The 21,121-nt window shown below is 44.1% G+C and overlaps 1 protein-coding gene across 1 annotated transcript; it reads right to left on the reverse strand.

Moving 5' to 3' along the window:
* Window positions 1-1,206: 1,206 nt before the first annotated feature.
* Window positions 1,207-20,564, reverse strand: grem2b (gremlin 2, DAN family BMP antagonist b). Its single transcript, XM_078229607.1, has 2 exons — window positions 20,435-20,564; window positions 1,207-4,451 (listed from the first exon to the last, which is right to left on the reverse strand). Exon 2 carries the CDS (start codon window positions 4,448-4,450, stop codon window positions 3,947-3,949), a length of 504 nt encoding a protein of 167 aa, XP_078085733.1. The 5' UTR covers window position 4,451; window positions 20,435-20,564; the 3' UTR covers window positions 1,207-3,946.
* Between the last annotated feature and the right edge of the window lie 557 nt (window positions 20,565-21,121).

Consider the following 21,121-nt stretch of genomic DNA (forward strand, 5'->3'; position numbering starts at 1 on the left):
TGACCTCGGGCGGCTCTTTCCAGTCTTCGGGTGAACGCAGCTGGGAAATCCTGCCCAAAGTTGGCAGAACAGCTGCACCACTGACACTGACCTGATATGAGAAATCCAAACCATTTTGAATTTGGGCCTCAATTAACTGTTACTGATGAGCTTTGAGCATTATGGTGTCCAGCCGCAGCTGACTGGTTGTCGTAGGGTAGAGGTTCAGTAGTCTCCCATAGCCGGTCAGTAGTGAGGCCCTAGTCCCACAAAAAATACAAGATAAAGATCCTATTTGGCCCTCAAGACCATGCAACTGGCATAAAAGTCCCATGTGCATATTTAAGCAACAATTCATCCGAAACAGGCAGGCGTGCTGCTCAACCACTTACAGTGGCATTTGAAGTTATATCTGATGGGTCTTAGACATCAATGGAGGAGATTGAAGGCGCCCCAACCTCCAAGTTCATTGTTAGGAGATAACTGGATAGAGCCCAGTTGAAAATCCCCCCCCACCCCCCGGATGTCATAGAATAGAATGAATCACAGAATCCCTACAGTGCAGAAGGAGGCCATTCGGCCCATCGAGTCTGCACCGACCACAATCTCACCCAGGTCCTATCCCCATACATTTACCCTAGCTAGTCCCCCTGAAACTAAGGGGCAATTTAGCATGGCCAATCTACCTAACACGCACATCTTTGTACTGTGGAAGGAAAACCACGGGGAGAATGTGTAAATTCCATCAAAAACAGTGACCCAAGTCGGGAATCGAACCCAGGTCCCCGGCGTTGTGAGGCAGCAGTGCTAACCACTGTGCTGCCTCATCAAACAAGCTGACTGGCAGCAGAGGTATTGGAGTTATCTGCACGTTAACTCCTTGTCAGCAGAAAATATCATCAAAGGGTACCATGTGGCATACAGTCCAAAGATGTGCGAGTTAGGTTGATTGGCCAGGTGTCCAACGAATAAATAACAAAAAACATGAGGACATAAAAAAAGTCAAGGAAGGGAAAAGAGCAAAAGGTTTTCTGGAAAACTAAGTAAAAGTGGTTGTTATCTCTTAAGCTGAGCAATATAACTGTATGTAATATTTACTAATCATTCAATTAAAATATTGCAGATGCAGTTTGCAGATAGCAACAAGTTATGTGCAAGGCCTGGATATTTTAGAGAAAAAGAATTCACAAAAAATAAGACTTTGGACAGAGTGATTTTTTTAAAGTCAAGAACTTTTTATTATTTGTTCTTTATAATTTACAGAATACCTATAAAATAATATTTTTTCTCAGTTTCATAGCATTTCTTCATTTTGATAATATCCATAAAACTTTGTAAGTTTGTCTAACCAGTACAAGGCAACCACTTTTATACATCAGGACCCCCAATAGAAATATTGCATTGTTCAGACAAACCTCAGAGACATAGCACTTTGAAGCAGTATGCCCATGATTTCCTGGGTTCAAATGTGGTTAACGTGCACTTAAATGTGAAAATAGGAATTGTCAGACCTCTTACAATTGGAATATTATATTGTCTATAAGATTTGAAGGATACATGTATTGTCAATCTGTACAGACGGAAAATAGACAAATCAGACTGGGGACACTACAGGGCAACTTCTATTCTCTCCATCGCTGGCAAAGAGTTGCTTAGAATACTACCCGATGAGGGTGATGTATTGGTGTGAGACTCGGAATGCTCAACCTCCACCTTCCATTAACAATGTGAATACTACACTGCATCCTGTGACACAGTTTATCTACCTGAGTAACACATTATGCAATAATAGATTTGTGGACTAACATGGTATCAAATTTGCACACTGAAATAGAGGTTTACCATGCTGTAACGCTGACATATTCACCCCGTAGCTGTGAAATCTCGGTTGCTGGCGTAAGCACATCAAGGAGTTAAAGGAAGTTTCTCATGAAGTATCTCTACACCAGTTTGCAAATGATAAAACCAGCTTTCCGAATTCAATTTGGAAAAGGAATAACCAGATTTGACTCCATGCCGATGGAAGCACAAATGAGTTTTGTGCATGATAAGGATGACAGGATCCCGAGACTACATTGTCCTGTACTGACAGGTTAAGGAAGGAAAATAAACATCTGGTGGCCAAGAAGAAAGTGCTTTAAAAACACCATAATTCAGATTATGAGGATTCACAAAATAAAACAAATTAAAACCATAGCTATGTGTGCAGTTTGATGAAGAAACATTGTCTATGATGTAGTTCAAATTAAAGAAAGCAAGATTGTGGAGATCTGGTCAGAGGCCTGGATACGCGGGCCATAGTTAGAACATTGAGAAGCTGTGATGTGTGTTGGAGAACATGGGAGGAGATAGTTGGGGAGGTGGTGAGCCACCAGCACTGCAAAAGACCTAAATTTAATACCCAACCTGTCACGGACAACACCGTTAGATCATCAGTACCATCCCTTAACCCCAGTCAATGAGTGAGCTTAGATTCATCACTCTTTATGTTACATGTCCATTTTAACATTCGAAACAGAATTAAACTAAGTGTAATTCTAAGAGAGACAGTTACACTGCAAAACTATCTCAATGACTGATGCAATGGACAGATTAAAAATGCTTTTGCCTCTCAACCAACTAAACTGCTCAATGAAATCTCTTTTGGCATTACAACTCTACATTTTGCTGCTTGTGTCTTTTGAGTCTGATATTTGGACGCCAAGTGCTGAAGATTATTCAGTCCATAAATTAGCAATGCTATGAATACATGTTTCTCGTTCTTCTATTTAGTCTGCAATAATACTTGGTATATTTATGTTGCACTGGAAGGGCTTAAATGCGCAAAAATGTTCATGGCACAAACTATACTCTTAAGTAATATCATGTCCTTTCTGATGGTTACGTTTTCACTAGCATTTTCATGTGGCACTGAACACAGCAAAAGCATACACCAGACCAACTGCATTGCATTACAAGATGTGGAGGTGCCGGCGTTGGACTGGGGTATTGTGAGACTTCTTATTGTATTACAAGGGAGAAGTAGTGAGACTTCCAGAACATGGATTACTGGCACTTATGAATCATCAGAACAGAATACTGTCCACATGCAGTTTAAAAAAAAGATAAAATAAAGAATATACATCAATAACTGTACTAATTTACACTTTCATCATATATTAACAATAATCGTTTAAAAAAAGAGGAAATATAATCCATTGTCTTTTTAGTGCCGTTGCTATGTTCAGTTTCAATGGGATTATGTTTGAAAAGTGCCTTTAATTCATACTTATATGCACAAAATTATGGTCATGAGTACTGAAATATAAAAGGCATAACATGAACGAAAGCAATAATCAACCAATGTTTTGAATAATTAAATATATACTATTATCTTCAATGCAGGCTGATCAGAATATTCCCATATCAAACATTGCTGAGAATTTGGGTTTCTAGCAGTCCAGAGGTTCAGAGTGCTGGCTCAGTCCCAGGCTCTATCTCTGTGCTTTCAAGAGCACAGTACATGCCTGTCCACAGTCTAAGCAGTTCAAATTCTCTTATCTGCAGTGAACCATCAAAAAAAAAGGCTCCTATCTGTTTTGGCACCACGTCCGTATCATATCGCAGGCGACAGCAGTGAGTAAAATGAAAGTAAAAATGTCCAGACTGTAAAACAAATCTTTAAAGATAGAATTGGGATGACTGCATTTTGACTGTTTGGAGTCTGCGATTGGGTTTAGGGGAGGGTTTTTTTTAAATATAAGAATGGATCTCGTTCAAAAACAAAATTTTATCAAAAGTATTTCCGGGGACACCCAATTCAATGCTCCCTGCTTAAAAGTTGGTCGTGCTCAAACTTAAAAGTTGCTCACCGATTAGGGCAGGTTTTTATAGAGTGCTTGCTTTCTATGGGTATTTATCTGATGGTAGCATTGAGAGTTGGGTGTATTTCCTCCAGACTGGGGAGGCTGTGATTGTTTATCTTATCTCACTGCTTGCTCCAGTCATTCACATTTACTGATATACATTTGCACTGCTTGACTCGTTGGATTTTCTTGTGTCTGAAGGGAGGCTGCAGGTCAGGGCAGTTCAGTTTGACAGTCAGGGTAGTAAATTTCTGCGGTTTACAGAAGGCGCAGGACTGGAAGGACTCTTGGTCCCTTTTAACATGCCTGGGGATATAGAAGGAGTTGCACTGTCCATAGCAGAATCTGTTGATGACTGTTCGGCTCACACAGCCATCCTCGTTGATGGTCTGCCTCAGAGGCTGAGTTTTGCACCAGTCGCTCTTCAGATACTTCCTTTCTGTCACCACCAGTGCCTCTTGACTGGAGGCAAGCACATCCTGCCTCCGATGTGTGCGTTTCTCCGAGCTGTTGGTGTTTCCCTTGTAAAGAGGTGGGATGGCTCCTGGAGGACGATTCTTCTTCATCTCCACTGCTACCATTAACATCCCCACCAGGAATAGAAGGATGGCAAGTTTTTGATACATCCTACAGAAAAACAAGAGGTAACAGTGAAGAGAGATTCAACAACTTTTCATTAGCCGTTTTAATATCATTCCTGGTCTGTTGGTGAAAGGGATGTATTAATTTTCTCCAATTTAGCGTATAATATGTCCTCTATTCCAAAGAGGTGCTGGTTAGATTGATTGACCATGCTAAATTGCCCCTTAATATCCCAAGATGTTTAGGTTAAGGGAATTAGCGGGGTAAATATGTGGAGTTACAGGGAAAGGGCTTGGGTGGGATGCTCTGTTGGAGAGTCAGTGCAGATTCAATGGGCCGGATGGCCTCCTTCTGGACTGTAGGGATTCTATGATTCTATTCCAGCACGGTGGCACAGTGGTTAGGACGGCACAGTAATTAGCACTGCTGCCTCACAGTGTCAGGGACCTGGTTCAATTCCCGGCTTGGGTCACTGTGGAGTTTGCACATTCTCCCCGTTTCTGCGTGGGTTTCCTCTGGGTGCTCCGATTTCCTCTCACAGTCCAAAGATGTGCGGGTTAGTTGGATTGGCCATGCTAAAATGTCCCTTTGTGTCAGAGGGACTAGCTAGGGTAAATGCATGGGGTTATGGGGATAGGACCTGGGTGGGATTGTGGTCGGTGCAGACCTGATGGGTCGAATGGCCTCTTTCTGCACTGTAGGATTCTATGATTATTCCAATTGGCATGTTGCAAGGGTAATGTGACTTTTTACATGCTGTTAATGGCTTTTACACAATCAGTTCTGAGACTCACCGGTACAGATTGAACACTCATTTTGTTCGCAATGAGATTCCCATCCCATTTTTTGATGCATTCCCCTCTCCCCTTTCATGTTTAAGACACAGTCCCTGGTCAGCCTATTGGACATGCCCCACTGCCTTCATCACAGCAATGGCAGCCACCCCTTCACCTTACCAAGTTATGAGCTTGGAATTCCGTCCCCAAATCTCATTGTCCCCCCATAAGACCATAAGACATAGGAGCAGAATTAGGCCATTCGGCCCATAGAGTCTTCTCCACCATTCAATCATGGCTGGTATGATTCTCATCCCTCCATCTCTCTTTCCTCCTTTAAGATGCTACTCTCATACCTCTCTCTTCATCCAAGCATTTGGTCACCTATCATAATGTCTCTGCTTTTGGCTCAGTGTCAATGTTTGTCAGATTGCACTCCTGTGAAGCCCTGGGATGCTTAAAGGCTCTATGTAAAATGCATATTGTTGTGGTTAAGACGGAAAGTGGAAGATTGACTCCAGGAGCTCCCCGCAACACTGCTCTGTAACTGGCTGCCATGAAATCCATCTTTTTTCTCACCTTCCTTTCTTCCCCACGGGAATAAATGCTTCCTCCCCACAGTACAACAAGCGGAATATATTGTGTGGATAATTGTGGACTGGAGTTCACAGGCAACTATGCCCAGTTGTTGGTCACAGTCAGCAATGCCTGTTGTAATTTCAAACAAACCATTACAGGCTGTGCAAACAATGCAGCAACAGAAAGAGTTGAACTGTATCCTCACAACCAGGAGATGGCATATTGGAGTGCAAAGTTTCACTTTTGGACCTACATCATTCAATGGATAGTTTATTAACTCTTAACCACTCCACCAGATGGAGCACTGCACAGCCATGAAATTTCCCAGATTTGGAGGGAACGTTGACTTTGTTCTTGCGATTCCATTTGGTGTCCATCCTGGTTAACTGATACAGTAAAGAGACACTGTTAACAGGCTTCCTGCAGGGGTGCCCTTCAAGAGAGAAAATCATTGAAAAATCTTATGTCACTGAGCAGTTTTGGGTGGCACGATGGCACAGTGGTTAGCACTGCTGCCTCACAGTGCTGGGGACCTGGGTTCGATTCCCGGCTTGGGTCACTCTTCGTGCAGAGTCTGTACGTTCTCCCCATGTCTGTATGGGTTTCCTCCGGGTGCTCCATGTCAATTTGAATCTCTCTCAAGCGGGCTTATCCCCAACCCCCCCACTCCTGCCATCTTGTGCCATCTTGGCAAGCATGCACCAACTTGGCGCCTGAATGAGACAACTCTGCCAAAATCTCTTTATCTAGCCCTGAGTTGATGTGGTGTGGTCTGCGTGGGTTTCCTCCGGGTGCTCTGGTTTCCTCCCGCAGTCTGAAAGACGTGCTGATTAGGTGCATTGGCCATGCTAAATTCTCCCTCAGTGTACCCACACAGGCGCCGGAGTGTGGTGACTAGGAGATTTTCACAGTAACTTCATTGCAGTGTTAATGTAAGCCTACTTGTGACACTAATAAATAAACTTTTTTTAAAATGTAAAATGTAACTACATTTTTATCTGCTTCCTTTCCATGTGTGAATTGATCTACACTTATACAATGTAAAAGGTTGTCACCCTTGATTTCTGTAGGTATTTAAACTACTTAATCTTAAAAGTCCATCATTTTCTGCTTAATTTACAACTGATTGAGTATCTTCTAATAGACTAAATAAGAGACAATGAAACATATACCCACAAACATATTGGTGAATGAAGCTGAATCTTTGACAGTTTTTTCTGAAGAAGCACAGGGGAAAAGCTCAAGACCTGTGGTTCAGATCCTGGCCAAAACTAAAGTCAATGAGGTGTGAAATGTCCATCTGACCTTAACCTGCTTCCTTCTCACCGAGTGGGTTAAGCTAAAATCGGGCTTAAGAACTTATGCTTCTATACAAGAGTTTTAACTGTGAAAGAAGGAATTAATACATGTTAAAAGAAATGAGTGCAAAAGTTCAGAAAGCGTCTGGGTAAATAGAGCCACCAAACTCTAAGAACGGATTTAAAAAGTCATTCATCTCATAGTTACACTGAATATTTTGGCTGGAATATTCTTATCCTTTTAAGCTCTCCGTCCCTTATCCCAGTACACTTTCTGGAATATTAGTTACAACCCTATTGCAGGCTGCTGGCCAGATTCATTGCTTTCACTTAACAATTCACTAATGGCCCCTTAATAACATAACAGTAAATGTCAGCAGAGCCACATTATATTAGTGTGCCCACGGAAAGCCCTGGTTCCAGGCATTAGTTGTGCCGGACGCCACTCACCACTAACAGAATGTGAATAAAGAGTCAGCTATCCTGAGCTTTATTTTCATTTATTGTCTGAAATGATAGCTGCGCGCCAGTTACAATACATGAAAGTGGTCTCACCGCACCTGTCAAAATTTGCCAATTGACGCATTAAAACGACAGCCACAGCTTATTCTCTGTGCTGATGGGACAGCTTGTATGTAACATCAACGAAGAAATTGTAATGCCCCATTTGACAGTAGCAGGATTTGAAATGTGCAATAGCCATGCAATGTGCGCTATACGTACTGAGCATTCAAGATTCAAGATGGCGCCGGAGCGTGGCGACTTCTTGTGAGCTGTACCCAGCTCACCCTCTAATTCTATCTTTTACTCTCATTCTACGCTTTGAAAACTCTAGTCTAACTCTTATAAACTCTCTACACCCTAGCTATGTTTGTAGCACTACATTCTGCACCCTCTCCTTTCCTTCTTTGTGTACGGTATGCTTTGTCTGCAAGAAACAATACTTTTCGCTGTAGACCATTACATGTGACAATAGCAAATCAAATCAAATCAAATCAAATCAATCTCGGTCACTGGATATAGTCAAAAGGAATAGCATAATATACAATGAGTTCTACTGGATAAAGATAATCCAACTGTGCTGAGAGCAGTTGATTCAAGAGAATGGACAAGGTTTTAGGTCTCTCTTGCCCTGAAACTGTAAAATCCCGCCTGAGGTCAACGGACCTTCCCATTGTCCGCCCCTCGCCCGCTCCGATTCCCGTGGCGGGTGGGGCGGTAAAGTTCCAGCCAATATGTATAAGTCCTATGGATCAACCAAATCACAAAACAAAGGACCAATGATATAGGAAATGTATCCAGTGTAAGAGCACACATTTATGCCTGCGTAATACGAATAGTATTGTAACCCAGTGGACCTTTCCATAAATTTACCCCACATTAACCACGATTCTCAGTGATAGTACATTGCGTAACAGGAGACACAAACTGATAATAAAAAGCCAGTGAGAAAGCTAAGAAGAAGAATTGAAGATTATATATGCATGTTGCAACATCATCTTAGGGCTAACAGGATACTGTCCTTCAGGTTTGGGCTGCTGGTTTAAGACATGGTTCAACAGGACTTTTTAATTAAATAATTGAGGGTGTTACAATCACATCATTCAATAACTGTTTTCATGTTACTCCTAGGTAAAGAACAAAATGGATAAAATTGTCAAACTATGCCACTGTTGCTGTTAAGTATAAGTGTGGGTATTTTTGTTAGTTCAACAATGCATTAAAACTAATTTTCAATGATTGATTCTAATGACTTTGCAATAGTGGAGCCAAGGAGTTGAGTTCATGGAGCAGCTCCTAACACATCTTACTTATCATTGATTCAAGGCATGGAGGAAAATTCTTACCCATTTTACCTTTGTATTTTGATAGAAAATTGATTTTTGTTTACCAAGTATATCTGAACACAAAAGAGCAGAGGACACAGGTTTGCAACTGCAATTCCACTTTGTGATGTTGTGAGAAAGTGACAACTGACCCCAGAGCACGACTAAATCTGGAAGGTGCAAGCCTGTCATGGAATCATAGAATCCTACAGTGCAGAAGGAGGCCACTTGGCCCATTGAGTCTGCACCGACCACAATCACACTCAGGCCCCATCTCCATAACTCCATGCATTTACCCTAGTTAGTCCCCCTGACACTAATGGGCAATTTAGCATGGTCAATCCACCTAACCTGCACATCTTTGGACTGTGGAAGGAAACCGGAGCACCCGGAGGAAACCCATGCAGACACGGGGAGAATGTGCAAACTCCACATAGACAGTGACCCAAGCCGGAATTGAACCCGGGTCCCTGGAGCTGTGAGGCAGCAGTGCTAACCACTGTGCCATCGTACTGCCCCACCATACCGTCCTTACATGCAGTCAGGCAACTCAATAGGGATATCAAAGACTGGAACTGCAGACCTTCTATTACCTTTCCAACCAGGGACTAGTGTATGCTTCACAGACACAAGAGCTATAAATATTTAGCTTGTTCAATGGTCAATAGTTCAAGTCAGTTTTTTCACACAGAGGGTAGTGAGTGTCTGGAACAAGCTGCCAGAGGTAGTAGTAGAGGCGGGTACAATTTTGTCTTTTAAAAAGTGTTGAGACAGTTACATGAGTAAGATGGGTATCGAGAGATATGGGCCAAATGCGGGCAATTGGGACTAGCTTAGTTGTTAAAAAAAAAGGCGGCATGGACAAGTTGGGCAGAAGAGCCTGTTTCCATGCTGTAAACCTCTATGACTCATAGATGGCACTTTCATTGATAGGGTAATGTTAGTTTTTAGTCCGTGATACTTCAGAGGATGTGTGTGGTCGGTAGATGGCCATTAAGTATTTAAACCATCATCACATTCTGTTATGCCATGAGGATAGTTCCATGGAGATCATATACTGTTGATATTATCCCATTGCGATGCATCTGCATGCAAGACGTCAAGTTAACTGGGATCAGAGTCAATGCATGAGACATCCTCACTGCTGACTGCCTGGAGACAAGTGGTCAGGGCGGGTGTGACAAAAGCAGAGGACAAAAGAAATGGCCAGATGGTGGAGAAGAAAGCCTGCCCGAAGGAAAGAAGCATCAGCCAACGTAAATAATCTGTGTCAACTGTGGAAGGGACTGCCACTTACAAATCAGCATTTACAGCAACAGCAGACAATGTTCAATCTAGAAGAGACACACACCCTGGCCGCAGTCAGTCAACTCCCAAAATGGATGGATTCCAATATAATATCTCATGGAGTGAACCTTACCAGCCCATGTTACAATGAACTGAAGAAATATTCACAAAACCTTACATTGTGCTGCTAACACAGCACCATGTATTTCTCGTATTGCTACTGTGATCAAAATAGTCTGGATCCACATATAGAATCTGATCCCAAATTTATTTTTTATAATTTTACTAACTATGCCTCTTATACACAGAGGTTCAGTTTCAGTGAATTTCCTACCTCTATCCTTGTATTCAAAAGGCTCCTAAAAATCACTCTCTCTAATTGTGCATCTGGCTGCCTTTGCTTCCTGTGGGATGCCAACTTTTCTTTCCACAAGGCATTCAGAGATGCTACTTGATGTAAGGGGTGCTATATGAATGTAAGTAATTGTTGATGTAATACCTTCCACCCTACCGACAATCAGAGGGTTGACATTTTTTAATCTTTGACAGACAAATCCCGTTGTAAGTTGCATTAATTTACAGTTATTAAGAAGGGCAGATGTGTTACACGATATTTAGTACTTTGGGCAACGAAGATGTAGAGTGAAGATATGCATTAGGTTATGAAAAATCTCTGGCTCACTGTCTGAGATCACGGTCCAATTTCTGACAGTCTTGTGGTCCTCCCAGTCACCACAAGGGTCAAGCTCATGAGAAACTTGCTTCTGACTGCATGTTATTATTAACAATGCCTCTTGTCTACATTAATATATATTTATATAAATTTATACTTTTAGTCAAGGGCAGAAAAAATTATGGCAGGTTTATTTTCAAGCTTAGTGCGATAAAGAATGAATTAATTTGTATATTACTCAGTCATCACTTTTGTTATTAGACAGAATGAAGTGTCTGCTTTTGTGTATGCACACATAGAAACATAGAAACTAGAAGCAGGAGTAGGTCATTTGACCCTTTGAGCCTGCTCCGCCATTCATTTTGATCATGGTTAATCGTTGAATTCAATATCCTGATCCCCACTTCCCCCCATATCCCTCAATCCCTTTAGCCCCAAGAGCTATATCTAATTTCTTCTTCAAATCAGACAATGTTTTGGCCTCAACTACTTTCTGTGGTAGTGAATTCCACACATTCTCCACCCCCTGGGTGAAGAAATTTCTCCTCACCTCAGTTAGGGGGCGGCACAGTGGCACAGTGGTTAGCACTGCTGCCTCACAGCGCCAGAGGTCTGGGTTCGATTCCTGGCTTGGGTTACTGTCTGTGCGGAGTCTTTATGTTTTCCCCATGTCTGTGTGGGTTTCCTCTGGGTGCTCCGGTTTCCTCCCACAGTCCAAAGACGTGCCGGTTAGATGGATTGGCCATGCTAAATTCTCCCTCAGTGTACTTGAACAGGTGCCGGAGTGTGGCGACTAGGGGATTTTCGCAGTAACTTCATTGCAGTGTTAATATAAGCCCACTAGTGACTAATGAATAAACTTATAAAAGATTTACCCCTTATCCTCAAACTATGACCCCTAGTTCTGGACTCCCCCACCATTGGGGACATTCTTCTGAACCTACCCTGTCTAACCCCGTGAGAACTTTATAAGCACGTGAATGTTTGTGTGAGCATGTGTATGTACATGTGTATACGTATCTGCATGTGTGTGTCCGTATGTACATGCGTGTGTATACACAGTCTGCTACTGACTATGGGAAATCATTCAGATTTGCATATTGGACCTCTGTCTGTGTGAAGTTGCTGAAGAGTTTGTTTTGCACATACAGCCTTCCTCTCTCCTGCATTCACCCAGATGGCTATGATCTTCTGCCAAGTATTTAACAGACTCCATTAGGCTTGGCTGGTTTATTAATGTCTAATGAAAAAGATGTTCAACATCATTCACAGCCAATCAGTGTGAAATCAACCCTAATCCTTTTGGGTTTTTACCATATTTGTGTAAAATTTGCACATTGAGCTGATCCAAGACCATTTCTTACAGACTTCTAAGTTCTGGATTGCACTGTTGTGTGGTGAGACTGGCCTGTATGTGACTGACTTTTACTCTTGTGAAGCTGATGGACCCTCGAGGGCCTTGTTGGAGGGTATTGCCCACTAAGACACAGCTCTATCAGAGAATACCTGAGAAATGCATTTGTACTGATAATTATTCTTCACAATCCTCCCTATTTTCTGATCTGTAGTACCGCTCACCGTTACAACCTAACATCAACTAGACGTTGAGAAAGCCAGAGAAGGATGCCTCCGCGGTCAATGGAATTCCACAAGCATTTAATTCAGGAAAAGCTGGGCGGGTACCATTATGTTCCCACAAAACATAAACACCATCTCGCACTTCTCTGGGTATTGCTCCACCCTGCTAGTTAACTGTAGAGTATCCCACAATGAAGGCAAAAGTAAGTAGGAGCCCTGGAAGATAAATTCATTTAGTTGTCATGGGCTGCACCACTTATGTTATTGAGCCATCAATAGTTGTGCTAACTAGGCAAGGACAATTACACCCCTTGGTTAGCCACACTTGATCAATTAATTTGTTACAAGGAAACTTTTTACTTTAAAAACATATGAGACACATGCTTTTATATGAAGTACATTGGTTAGTTGAGTGTGTGCCAGATTTGCTTTCTGTAAATTTATAGCCGTGCATTTTATTATGCGTTGAATAGTGACTGCAATTAGTCATTTAATAGGGCAACAGTTTTGTGAAAACATGTTTTGCAATGCTTTGTTTATAGGCAAGAAAAATTGACATGTCATTTTCAACAAAAAAAACACATTAGTGATATGTTTTAACGTGATTTATGTCATCTCATTGTGCGTTCAGCAAATCACTTCTTGATGTTTTTGTAAATACTCCTGACTTCCACTCATGAGTGAGATATTCTTGTAATTTTATGAGGTCCTTGACAGGAGCATTCATTTTCTCGCACCATTAAAAATCTCAAAATAAACTTTACAAAATATCTAGGAGGTGTTTATGACTATCTGTCAATTTTGCCTGGGTTGCCAGTGTGTTGCAACAAGCATATTCAAATTTGAGGCTGTACATCTTATTTTGGTGCGTTCGGGACCTACCTTCGGCATTATAATGCCATCTGTATGTCACCATAAACTTGAAACTGCTCGGCTGCATTATCACTGTACCTTTAGCACATAGAGTATTGAGCTATTAAGCGTGTATCTTTGAAATCTAGGATATTCAAACCTTGGGCTTGCAAGTCAAGTGAACAAAAATGGAATTCCAATCACCAATGGATTACTCCCATGGTCATGTAACCTAGGGATTACAGGTGCCACAGTAGAGCAGTTTGATTCTGGCCTTTGGTCACTGTCTGTGTGGAGTTTGCACGTTCTCCAAGTGCCACCCTGGGATTCCTCTAGATGCTCCGGTTTCCTGCCACAGTCCAAAGATGTGTACGTTAGGTAGATTGGCCATGCTATATTGCCCCTTAGTGTTCAAAGATGTGTAGTTTAGATAGATTAATCATGGTAAATTGCCCTTCGTGCCTCAAGATATGTAAATTAGGGGGATTAGCGGTGTAAGTAGATGGGGTTGCGGGGATAGGCCCTGGGTGGGATGCTCTGTTGGGAGAGTTAGTGCAGACTCGATGGGCCAAATGGCCTCCTTCTGCACTGTAGGGATTTTATGATATCTAGGATTGTTGATTCAGGAGTCATGCTAAAACATTCTGGAAACTCAATGCAGAATTGCACGGATGCCCCAGACAATGATGGACCCGGGGAAGAACATAAGGTTATCGCATCTCCTGCCCCGAACAATCGTTTGCCTCTCTGATGCTGGTCTCACTCTAATGCCCCTGCATGCAGTGGAGACATGGGACCATTTTACAAGCAGACTGGGCATAAGTTGAAGCAACAGTCCAATAGCATTTTGGTTTCATCTGCTGGTGTTAGGTAATGTGAACATGTTGCCAATGGTTAGTGTCAGAGTGATGGCTGCCCAACCCCTCCAAGGCATCACAATTGCTTTAACTGTTGTTTGAGCATGTGGCCAGATTCATATCTATTCCTGCTCTCCAGAATCCTCCTTCCACACCTCTGAAATGCCACAAAAGCAGTTTGTGACTGCTGCAGGTGAGTTCAGAATGGAGTGCTGTTCTTCAAAATGAGAAGAGGTCCATGAGAGATGGAGGTGTATGATTTACCAAATAAGCTTCTGAAGGAGCACATTACAATGATGATGATGAGTACGGTACTGTGATGGGTATACACAGTGGGGTGCCAGAGATCAAGTTTACCTTGTAAGTTGCAAAATTAAGTTCTCCATATTGGTTGCGTAACATCAGATAAAGCCATCAGGAATGCTGTTAGATTGCTGTAAGTAGCCCAATGGTTTCCTAATGTCCTTTGGGAAGGAAAGCTGTCACCCCTACTGGATATAGCCTACATGAGCCTTTAGCTTACATGATGTGATCAATTCTTAATGCTCTAAAAAGAAACCAATCGATTGCACAGACAGTCGCTGTGACATTGGTTGACCCAATGCCACCTATTTACAATACCTAGGAGTGGGTAATGCAATCAACTTTGGCAGGGTCACTACACTACAGTGCAGAAGGAGGCTATTCGGCCCATCGAGCCGGCATCACCAACAATCTCACCCAGGCCTATCCCCAAGTATTTACCCTGCTAATCCTCCTGACACTAAGGGGCAATTTTAGCATGACCAATCCACCTAACCCGCACATCTTTGGAGTGTGGGAGGAAACCGGAGCACCCAGAGGAAACCCATGCAGACATGGGGAGAACGTACAAACGCCACACAGGAAGTCACCTGAGGTCGGAATTGAATCAAGGCCCCTGGCGCTGAGAGACAGCAGTGCTGACCACTGTGCCACCGTGCTGCCTCCACATCAGAGGACAAACGTACAGTGTCACATCCAGATGGCACAGTAAGTAGTCTCACAACAGCAGGTTAAAGTCCAACAGGTTTATTTGGTAGCACGAGCTTTTGGAGCGTTGCATCAAAAGCTGATGAAGGGGCAACTCACCTGATGAAGGGGCAACACTCCGAAAGCTCATGCTACCAAATAAACCTGTTGGACTTTAACCTGGTGTTGTGAGACTACTTACTGTGCCTGCCCCAGTCCAATGCTGACAACTCCACATCATGATATCCGGATGGGACACTTAGCTAGAGTTTTAGGTGAGTGTAGGAAGGAATCACCTCGAGATCATTCTTGTCCCCTCACCATGAAGTCAGAAGTTACTGAATGGAAAAAGCAGATATTCTATTTCTGATCTGCATGTTTCTCCTCAGCAACATCATCTAAAAACACATTGCATCCCACAGCTGACAACATCCAGCTTTAACTGGACCTCTCTGTGTTGTGAGACTGTTTGTCCCACATTCAGTACTGGATGAGCTAAAGTTTCCCCCAATTAAATATTGAGAAGAGTGAAGGCATTGTCTTTAGTCCCAGCACAAACTCCACTCTGTCGCTACCAATTCCATTCCTTTTCCTGCCTGGTGCTGAACACAGACCTCTCTCAACCTCGGTGTCCTATTTGACCGTGTTGGAATCTTTCAACCACGTACCTGCGCCGCCACTGAGACTGCCAATGTGCATCAAACATGTGGCAGGGATCCACCTCATCCCAATTCTGCTGCTACTGCAGCCCTCGTCTGGTCCTGTACTACTTCCAGACTTGATGACTCTCAGGCAATCTGTCTCCTGGCCAACCTTCCACAATCCACCCTCCAACACGAGGTCATCCAGAATTCTACTGCCCCTCGTCCTGACTCACACCAAATGCCACCCCCCCATCAGCTCGGTGCTGGCAAACCTCCCATTGGTTCTTGATTAAGTGATGCCTCAATTTGAAAATCCTCAAATTTAAAGTACTCAGGTTTGTTTCACATTTATTTAATAATTATTTATTTTATTTATTAATGTCACAAGTAGGTTTACATTAATACTGCAATGAAGTCACTGTGAAAATCCCCTAGCCGCCACACTCCTGCACCTGTTCGGATACATAGAACATAGAAAAAATACAGCACAAACAGGCAAGTTGCGCCGGTCATGACCCTACCTACCTAGGCTTATATATAGGCTTACCTATAACCCTCAATCCTAATAGAACAACACACACTGAGGGAGAATTTAACATGGCCAATGTACCTAACCAGCACATCTTTCAGACTGTGGGAGGAAACCAGAGCACCCAGAGGAAACCCACGTAAAGACTGTCTGTGTGGAGTTTGCACATTCTCCTCGTGTCTGCGTGTGTTTCCTTTTGGTGCTCCGGTCTCCTCCCACAGTCCAAAAATGTGCGGGTTAGGTTGACTGGTCATGTTAAATTGACCCCAATATCAGGGGATTAGGAAGGTAAAAATGTGGGGTTATGGGAATAGGGCCTGGGTGGGATTGTGGTCGGTGCAGACTTGATGGGCCAAATGGCCTCCTTCTGCACTGTAGGGATTCTACGATTCTATTTTACAGGCAGAATGGGCAGACTCCACACAGACAGTGACCCAAACGGGGAATTGAACCCAGGTCTTTGGCGCTGTGAGGCAGCAGTGCTAACCACTATGTCACCCCTGAGGGAAGGGATGGAAACAATGGAAAGGCTCCAACTGGGGCAAACTGAGAGGGGCAAATATTCAAGTGCTCAATTTCCTCGTGGCGAAACTAACACGGTGGACAGAGGTCATTTTCACTGTGTTAAGTTTCCCCGCGTGGGTGGGTGGGTCACAATCGGCTATCCATCATCCCGGCTTTCTATCAGCAATGAGCGGCTCTGAGGGGGGCTGCGGGGGGAGGAAGTTGGCCGTTTGTAAGTCTGGCGATTGGGGTTTCAGACTGTTAGGTAGTAATGATGTGGAGAGCAGGGAATGGGCAAATAGCACAGCCACTGACTCTTAGAAGCTGAAATAACCGGATGATGATCCCTGGCCAGAAAACCTGGCCCAATTCTCGGGAAGGACATCCAGATAAGGTTTAGCTCCCCCCGAACCTCAGAATACGTAAATTTCAAACCAAATGTCTTTCTCGCCCCCCTATCAATGAGTCCAGATTTCTCTGCATCTTTTGCAATGAGGCGTCAGACATTGAGTCACAGATGGATAATCCGATTGTTTTGTACGGCCAATCCTTTCTGGATTTCCCCGCGGTAACACGTGAAACTGGTTGTTGCTGAGATTGTGGAGTGGCGCTGTGGGGGCGAGAGGAAATCTTACTGCAACCGAACGTGGGGAGGACAGTGAAGTGGGCCAGCCCGGGGGGGAGCAAGAGGCAGAATCAGAGATGTCCCCCCCCCCCCCCACCCCCCCAGAGATGTCCCCCCCGCTACCCCCCTCATCGAGCCTGTATATTGATATTTCAATGCTGACTCTCCCAGCACTACATTAATCCCAAAGCAGAGAGAGGGATGACTGACTTCCTCAACTCTGTCGCCTTATCTGATCGAAAGTGAGAGCCGAACTCCAAGGACAGTTTATATATAGAGAATGTGTGTGTTTGCAGGTAGAAGAGGGAAGCTGACTAGTTGCCCACTGGAACATCGATATGTCGGTCTATTGGTATAAATGTGCTCAGAGATGGAGACGGCAGACTGGAGCCTGACTTTACTGAGGCAAAAAAAACAGCACCGACAACACATCAGTTACCTTGGAGACCCCTTCGAAACACTGCACTGTAACACTCACTGCACTAACACTCACATCTCATCACTGCACAGTATGTGGCTCACTGGGACAGTGTGTGTGTGTGTGTATGCAGGGAGAGAATGTGATTTCAACCCCCTCCCCAAACAATCATTTCAACTTCAAATTGTAATAATTGAAACCGATTCGAAACTGGGCCGCAGGACAAAGTTTCAGCCTCTGGCCATAACTCTTCTCCCCTATCAAAGCCTGCTGATTATTGAGAGGGGCTGTGAATGTGTGAGGTTCTGGCACTGCCCAGGTTCGCACATCTCACTATGGTGGGTTTTCCAATGCACATTTTGCTCTCTCTCTCTCTGAGCTGGACACGATATCTGGAGAGAGCCTAGGAATGATTCTCAATGACTATGAAACCAGTCTCAGGAGGACGAATCTTTCTGACATAGGGTCTAACCTGGCATTATTGAGGTGAGAAGATGTGCATACAATTCATCCTGCGCTGGCTGGCAATTGTAACGCAGCCTTATAGTCATACCAACATTTAAAAGACTTGCCTTTATATAGCACCTCCCACCCCCACAAGGCGTCCTAAAGCTGTAAGAGTCCAATGAAGGACTTTTGAAATGGGGACTGTCGGAGAGTCTTAAAGGTCCACAGCGCAGAAAAGGCTCTTCGGTCCATCGCAGTCAGAAAGCAGCCGCCTAACTATTCTAACCACCCAACGTTGACTGTATTCTCTCCCCACAGATGCTGGTCAGAGCTGCTGTTCTGTTTTTGTGCCTAACTATTCCAATCCCTGTAAGCCTTAGCGTCGCAATGTGGAAAACACCGCGGCCAGTTTGCATCCAGCAAGCTCCCGCAAACAAGGCGATAAACCGGCAGACAATCTGGTTTTGCGGGTTGAGGGATAAGTATTGGCGAGGACGCCAGGGCATGCCTGGTATCTCTTGACAGGTCAGCTCTCCCCTGCCAGTGGGGGCTTGAACCCACAACTCTCTGAGCTTCCCCCTCTAGGGCCAGGCTGCTAGCCACAGAGTCGCGGCTAAAACACCTTTAACCTGTGGGCTCGGGCCATTCATTCCAGCAGTGAGATCCCTCCCCACTCTCGGTGGGCTGAAAGGGATGGGGGGGGGGGGGTGACTGTGACTCCCCCCCTCCACCCTATTGTTGGCTGGCTCCTCTGTCTCCAAACCTAGCGAGTGTCTTGCTCCCCTGTGTCGAGAGGATAGGTGTATGTGTGGGGGGGTGAAGAATTGATCCGGGATGGGGCGGGAGATACAAATGCTGCCGCAACCTGGCTGAAGTAGGAAGAAGCCAATTCCTAGCTATCCGTTCATGTCATTCCCGATCATCCCAATCTCCTTCCAAACGTAACTTTTCTAAGCATGGCTGTGGAATAGGCTGAGGAGCCTTGCTGTTTACTGAGTGAAGTTTTGGCAGGAGTTGGGGATAGACCCTCTCTGCGGAACCATCATTTCAGTTCAATGGAAGGTGTTGGTTATTTGGAGTTGATGAGAGGCAGAGGTGAGAGCCAGCCCACCCCGGATGTCCCGTTCCTGTCTCTACCTCCCACACGCACGGGAATCGATCACCAAAAAGTAACTCATTTTACTTCCCTCTCCCACCTCCCCCCCGCCCCCCCCCCCCCCCCACGCCTTGTTAAAATGCAACATTAGTTGATTTGATTTGATTTATTATTGTCACATGTATTGGTATACAGTGAAAAACATTGTTTCTTGCGCGCCATACAGACAAAGCATACCGTTCATAGAGAAGGAAAGGAGAGAGTGCAGAATGCAGTGTTACAGTCATAGCGAGGGTGTAGAGAAAGATCAACTTAATGCGAGTTCACGCACCCAGTTTGAATGTGATCTTGTCTGATAGCAGATCATCCCATTGCAGAAGGGGAAACAAACTTCCAGTTCCTGATTTTGAGACTGGTCAGGATTTTTTTTTTAAAAATCCCTTTCTATTCCCTGCTGGAAAACCGCTGGATCCCCTGGGAATGTTAGCCCTCTCGCTCGGGACAACAGGGGATTCAGAATCCGCGTTGAAACCCGCTGATTAATAAAAAAAAGAGAGATTTATAAGTCAGAGAGGTCGCTGAGAATTAACTGCTGACACCTGGCCCCCTTAAAACTTTATCCGACTTCTCTCGGCTCAAGCCACTGGGGACCGATCACTTACTGATCCGATTTCACATTAAAAGATGCCACTTGAAAGGCTTGAGAGAGCGACTCTGCATGTGAGGCACACATTAAAAGTCCAAAGGTCTGAAACTGTGTGTGGTGAAAGTGGACCCGCTCCTATAAGGTCATCAGCTAAAGACTTCCCATCCATCCAGACTGCATCCACAGCACGCCAAGTGCTATAGATATATACTGAGGGGGAAATAAGCAAGATCATTGTAAAACAATTTGTCTTTTCCAATTCTATCATGGTTAAACTAGCAATTCCGCTGACTGGAATCTGTAAAAAAAAGGGTAAGATTACATAGTGCCTATTTTGTTATTAACATTGGCAGAATCCATCTCCCTTGTCTCAACTCATCTCAATCCTATTAGTGGTCCTTACCTGCAGAGGTGCTGACCTGTCGCTCTCTACCGTCTGGGCTCTCGATCTGCTGTGAGGGTTGTCAGGAGTGAGCTGCCCTGAAGTCTGGGAGGGCTGAGTCCCATAAACACACCACTGGAGGTGGAGAGTGTTTCAGACTTGGGGCTGCTTGCGCAGTCAGCGCCGTTCAGTCTCACTTCTGACTGATCAGAGGCTCTGCATGTGGATGTTATCAGAATGTGGGGCTGGGATTGGCTGTGATCAAACACACTCAGCCAAAAAAAAACACAAATCACAAACTCCTCCGACTAATATTACACACAGGCAGCGTCCCACGGTGCCGCGGGAGGGAAACTTCTTCACCCCCGTCTGCACCAAGTCAGGAACTGACAGGGTGGCGGGTCATGGGATGACACAGCCCGCTAGATTGGCCATGGGCACTCAGGATGCCACCACTTTAGCAAACTAACAACACAAATATCTCACAAAGATCTCCCACTGCCAACCCAGGCTCATATTGATACTAAATGACTGCAAGGCAGCCTTTTAATACACAACCAACTGGATACCTGCTCGAAGGAGCACTGTCTTTGCACGTTCTCTGACAATATTAACATTTCAAAATGAAATAAGCATTCCTTTATTACAATGCTACCCAGTTCTGGAAAGGAGTAACAATGTCTAATTAGTCAACTGAAAGAATGCACG

The sequence above is a fragment of the Mustelus asterias genome, chromosome 15, assembly GCF_964213995.1.
Source record: "Mustelus asterias chromosome 15, sMusAst1.hap1.1, whole genome shotgun sequence".
NCBI lineage: Eukaryota > Metazoa > Chordata > Chondrichthyes > Carcharhiniformes > Triakidae > Mustelus > Mustelus asterias.

Bases quoted from the DNA above. Each gene is read 5' to 3' on its own strand.
- grem2b (XM_078229607.1), bottom strand. From the start codon at position 4,450: ATGTATCAAAAACTTGCCATCCTTCTATTCCTGGTGGGGATGTTAATG.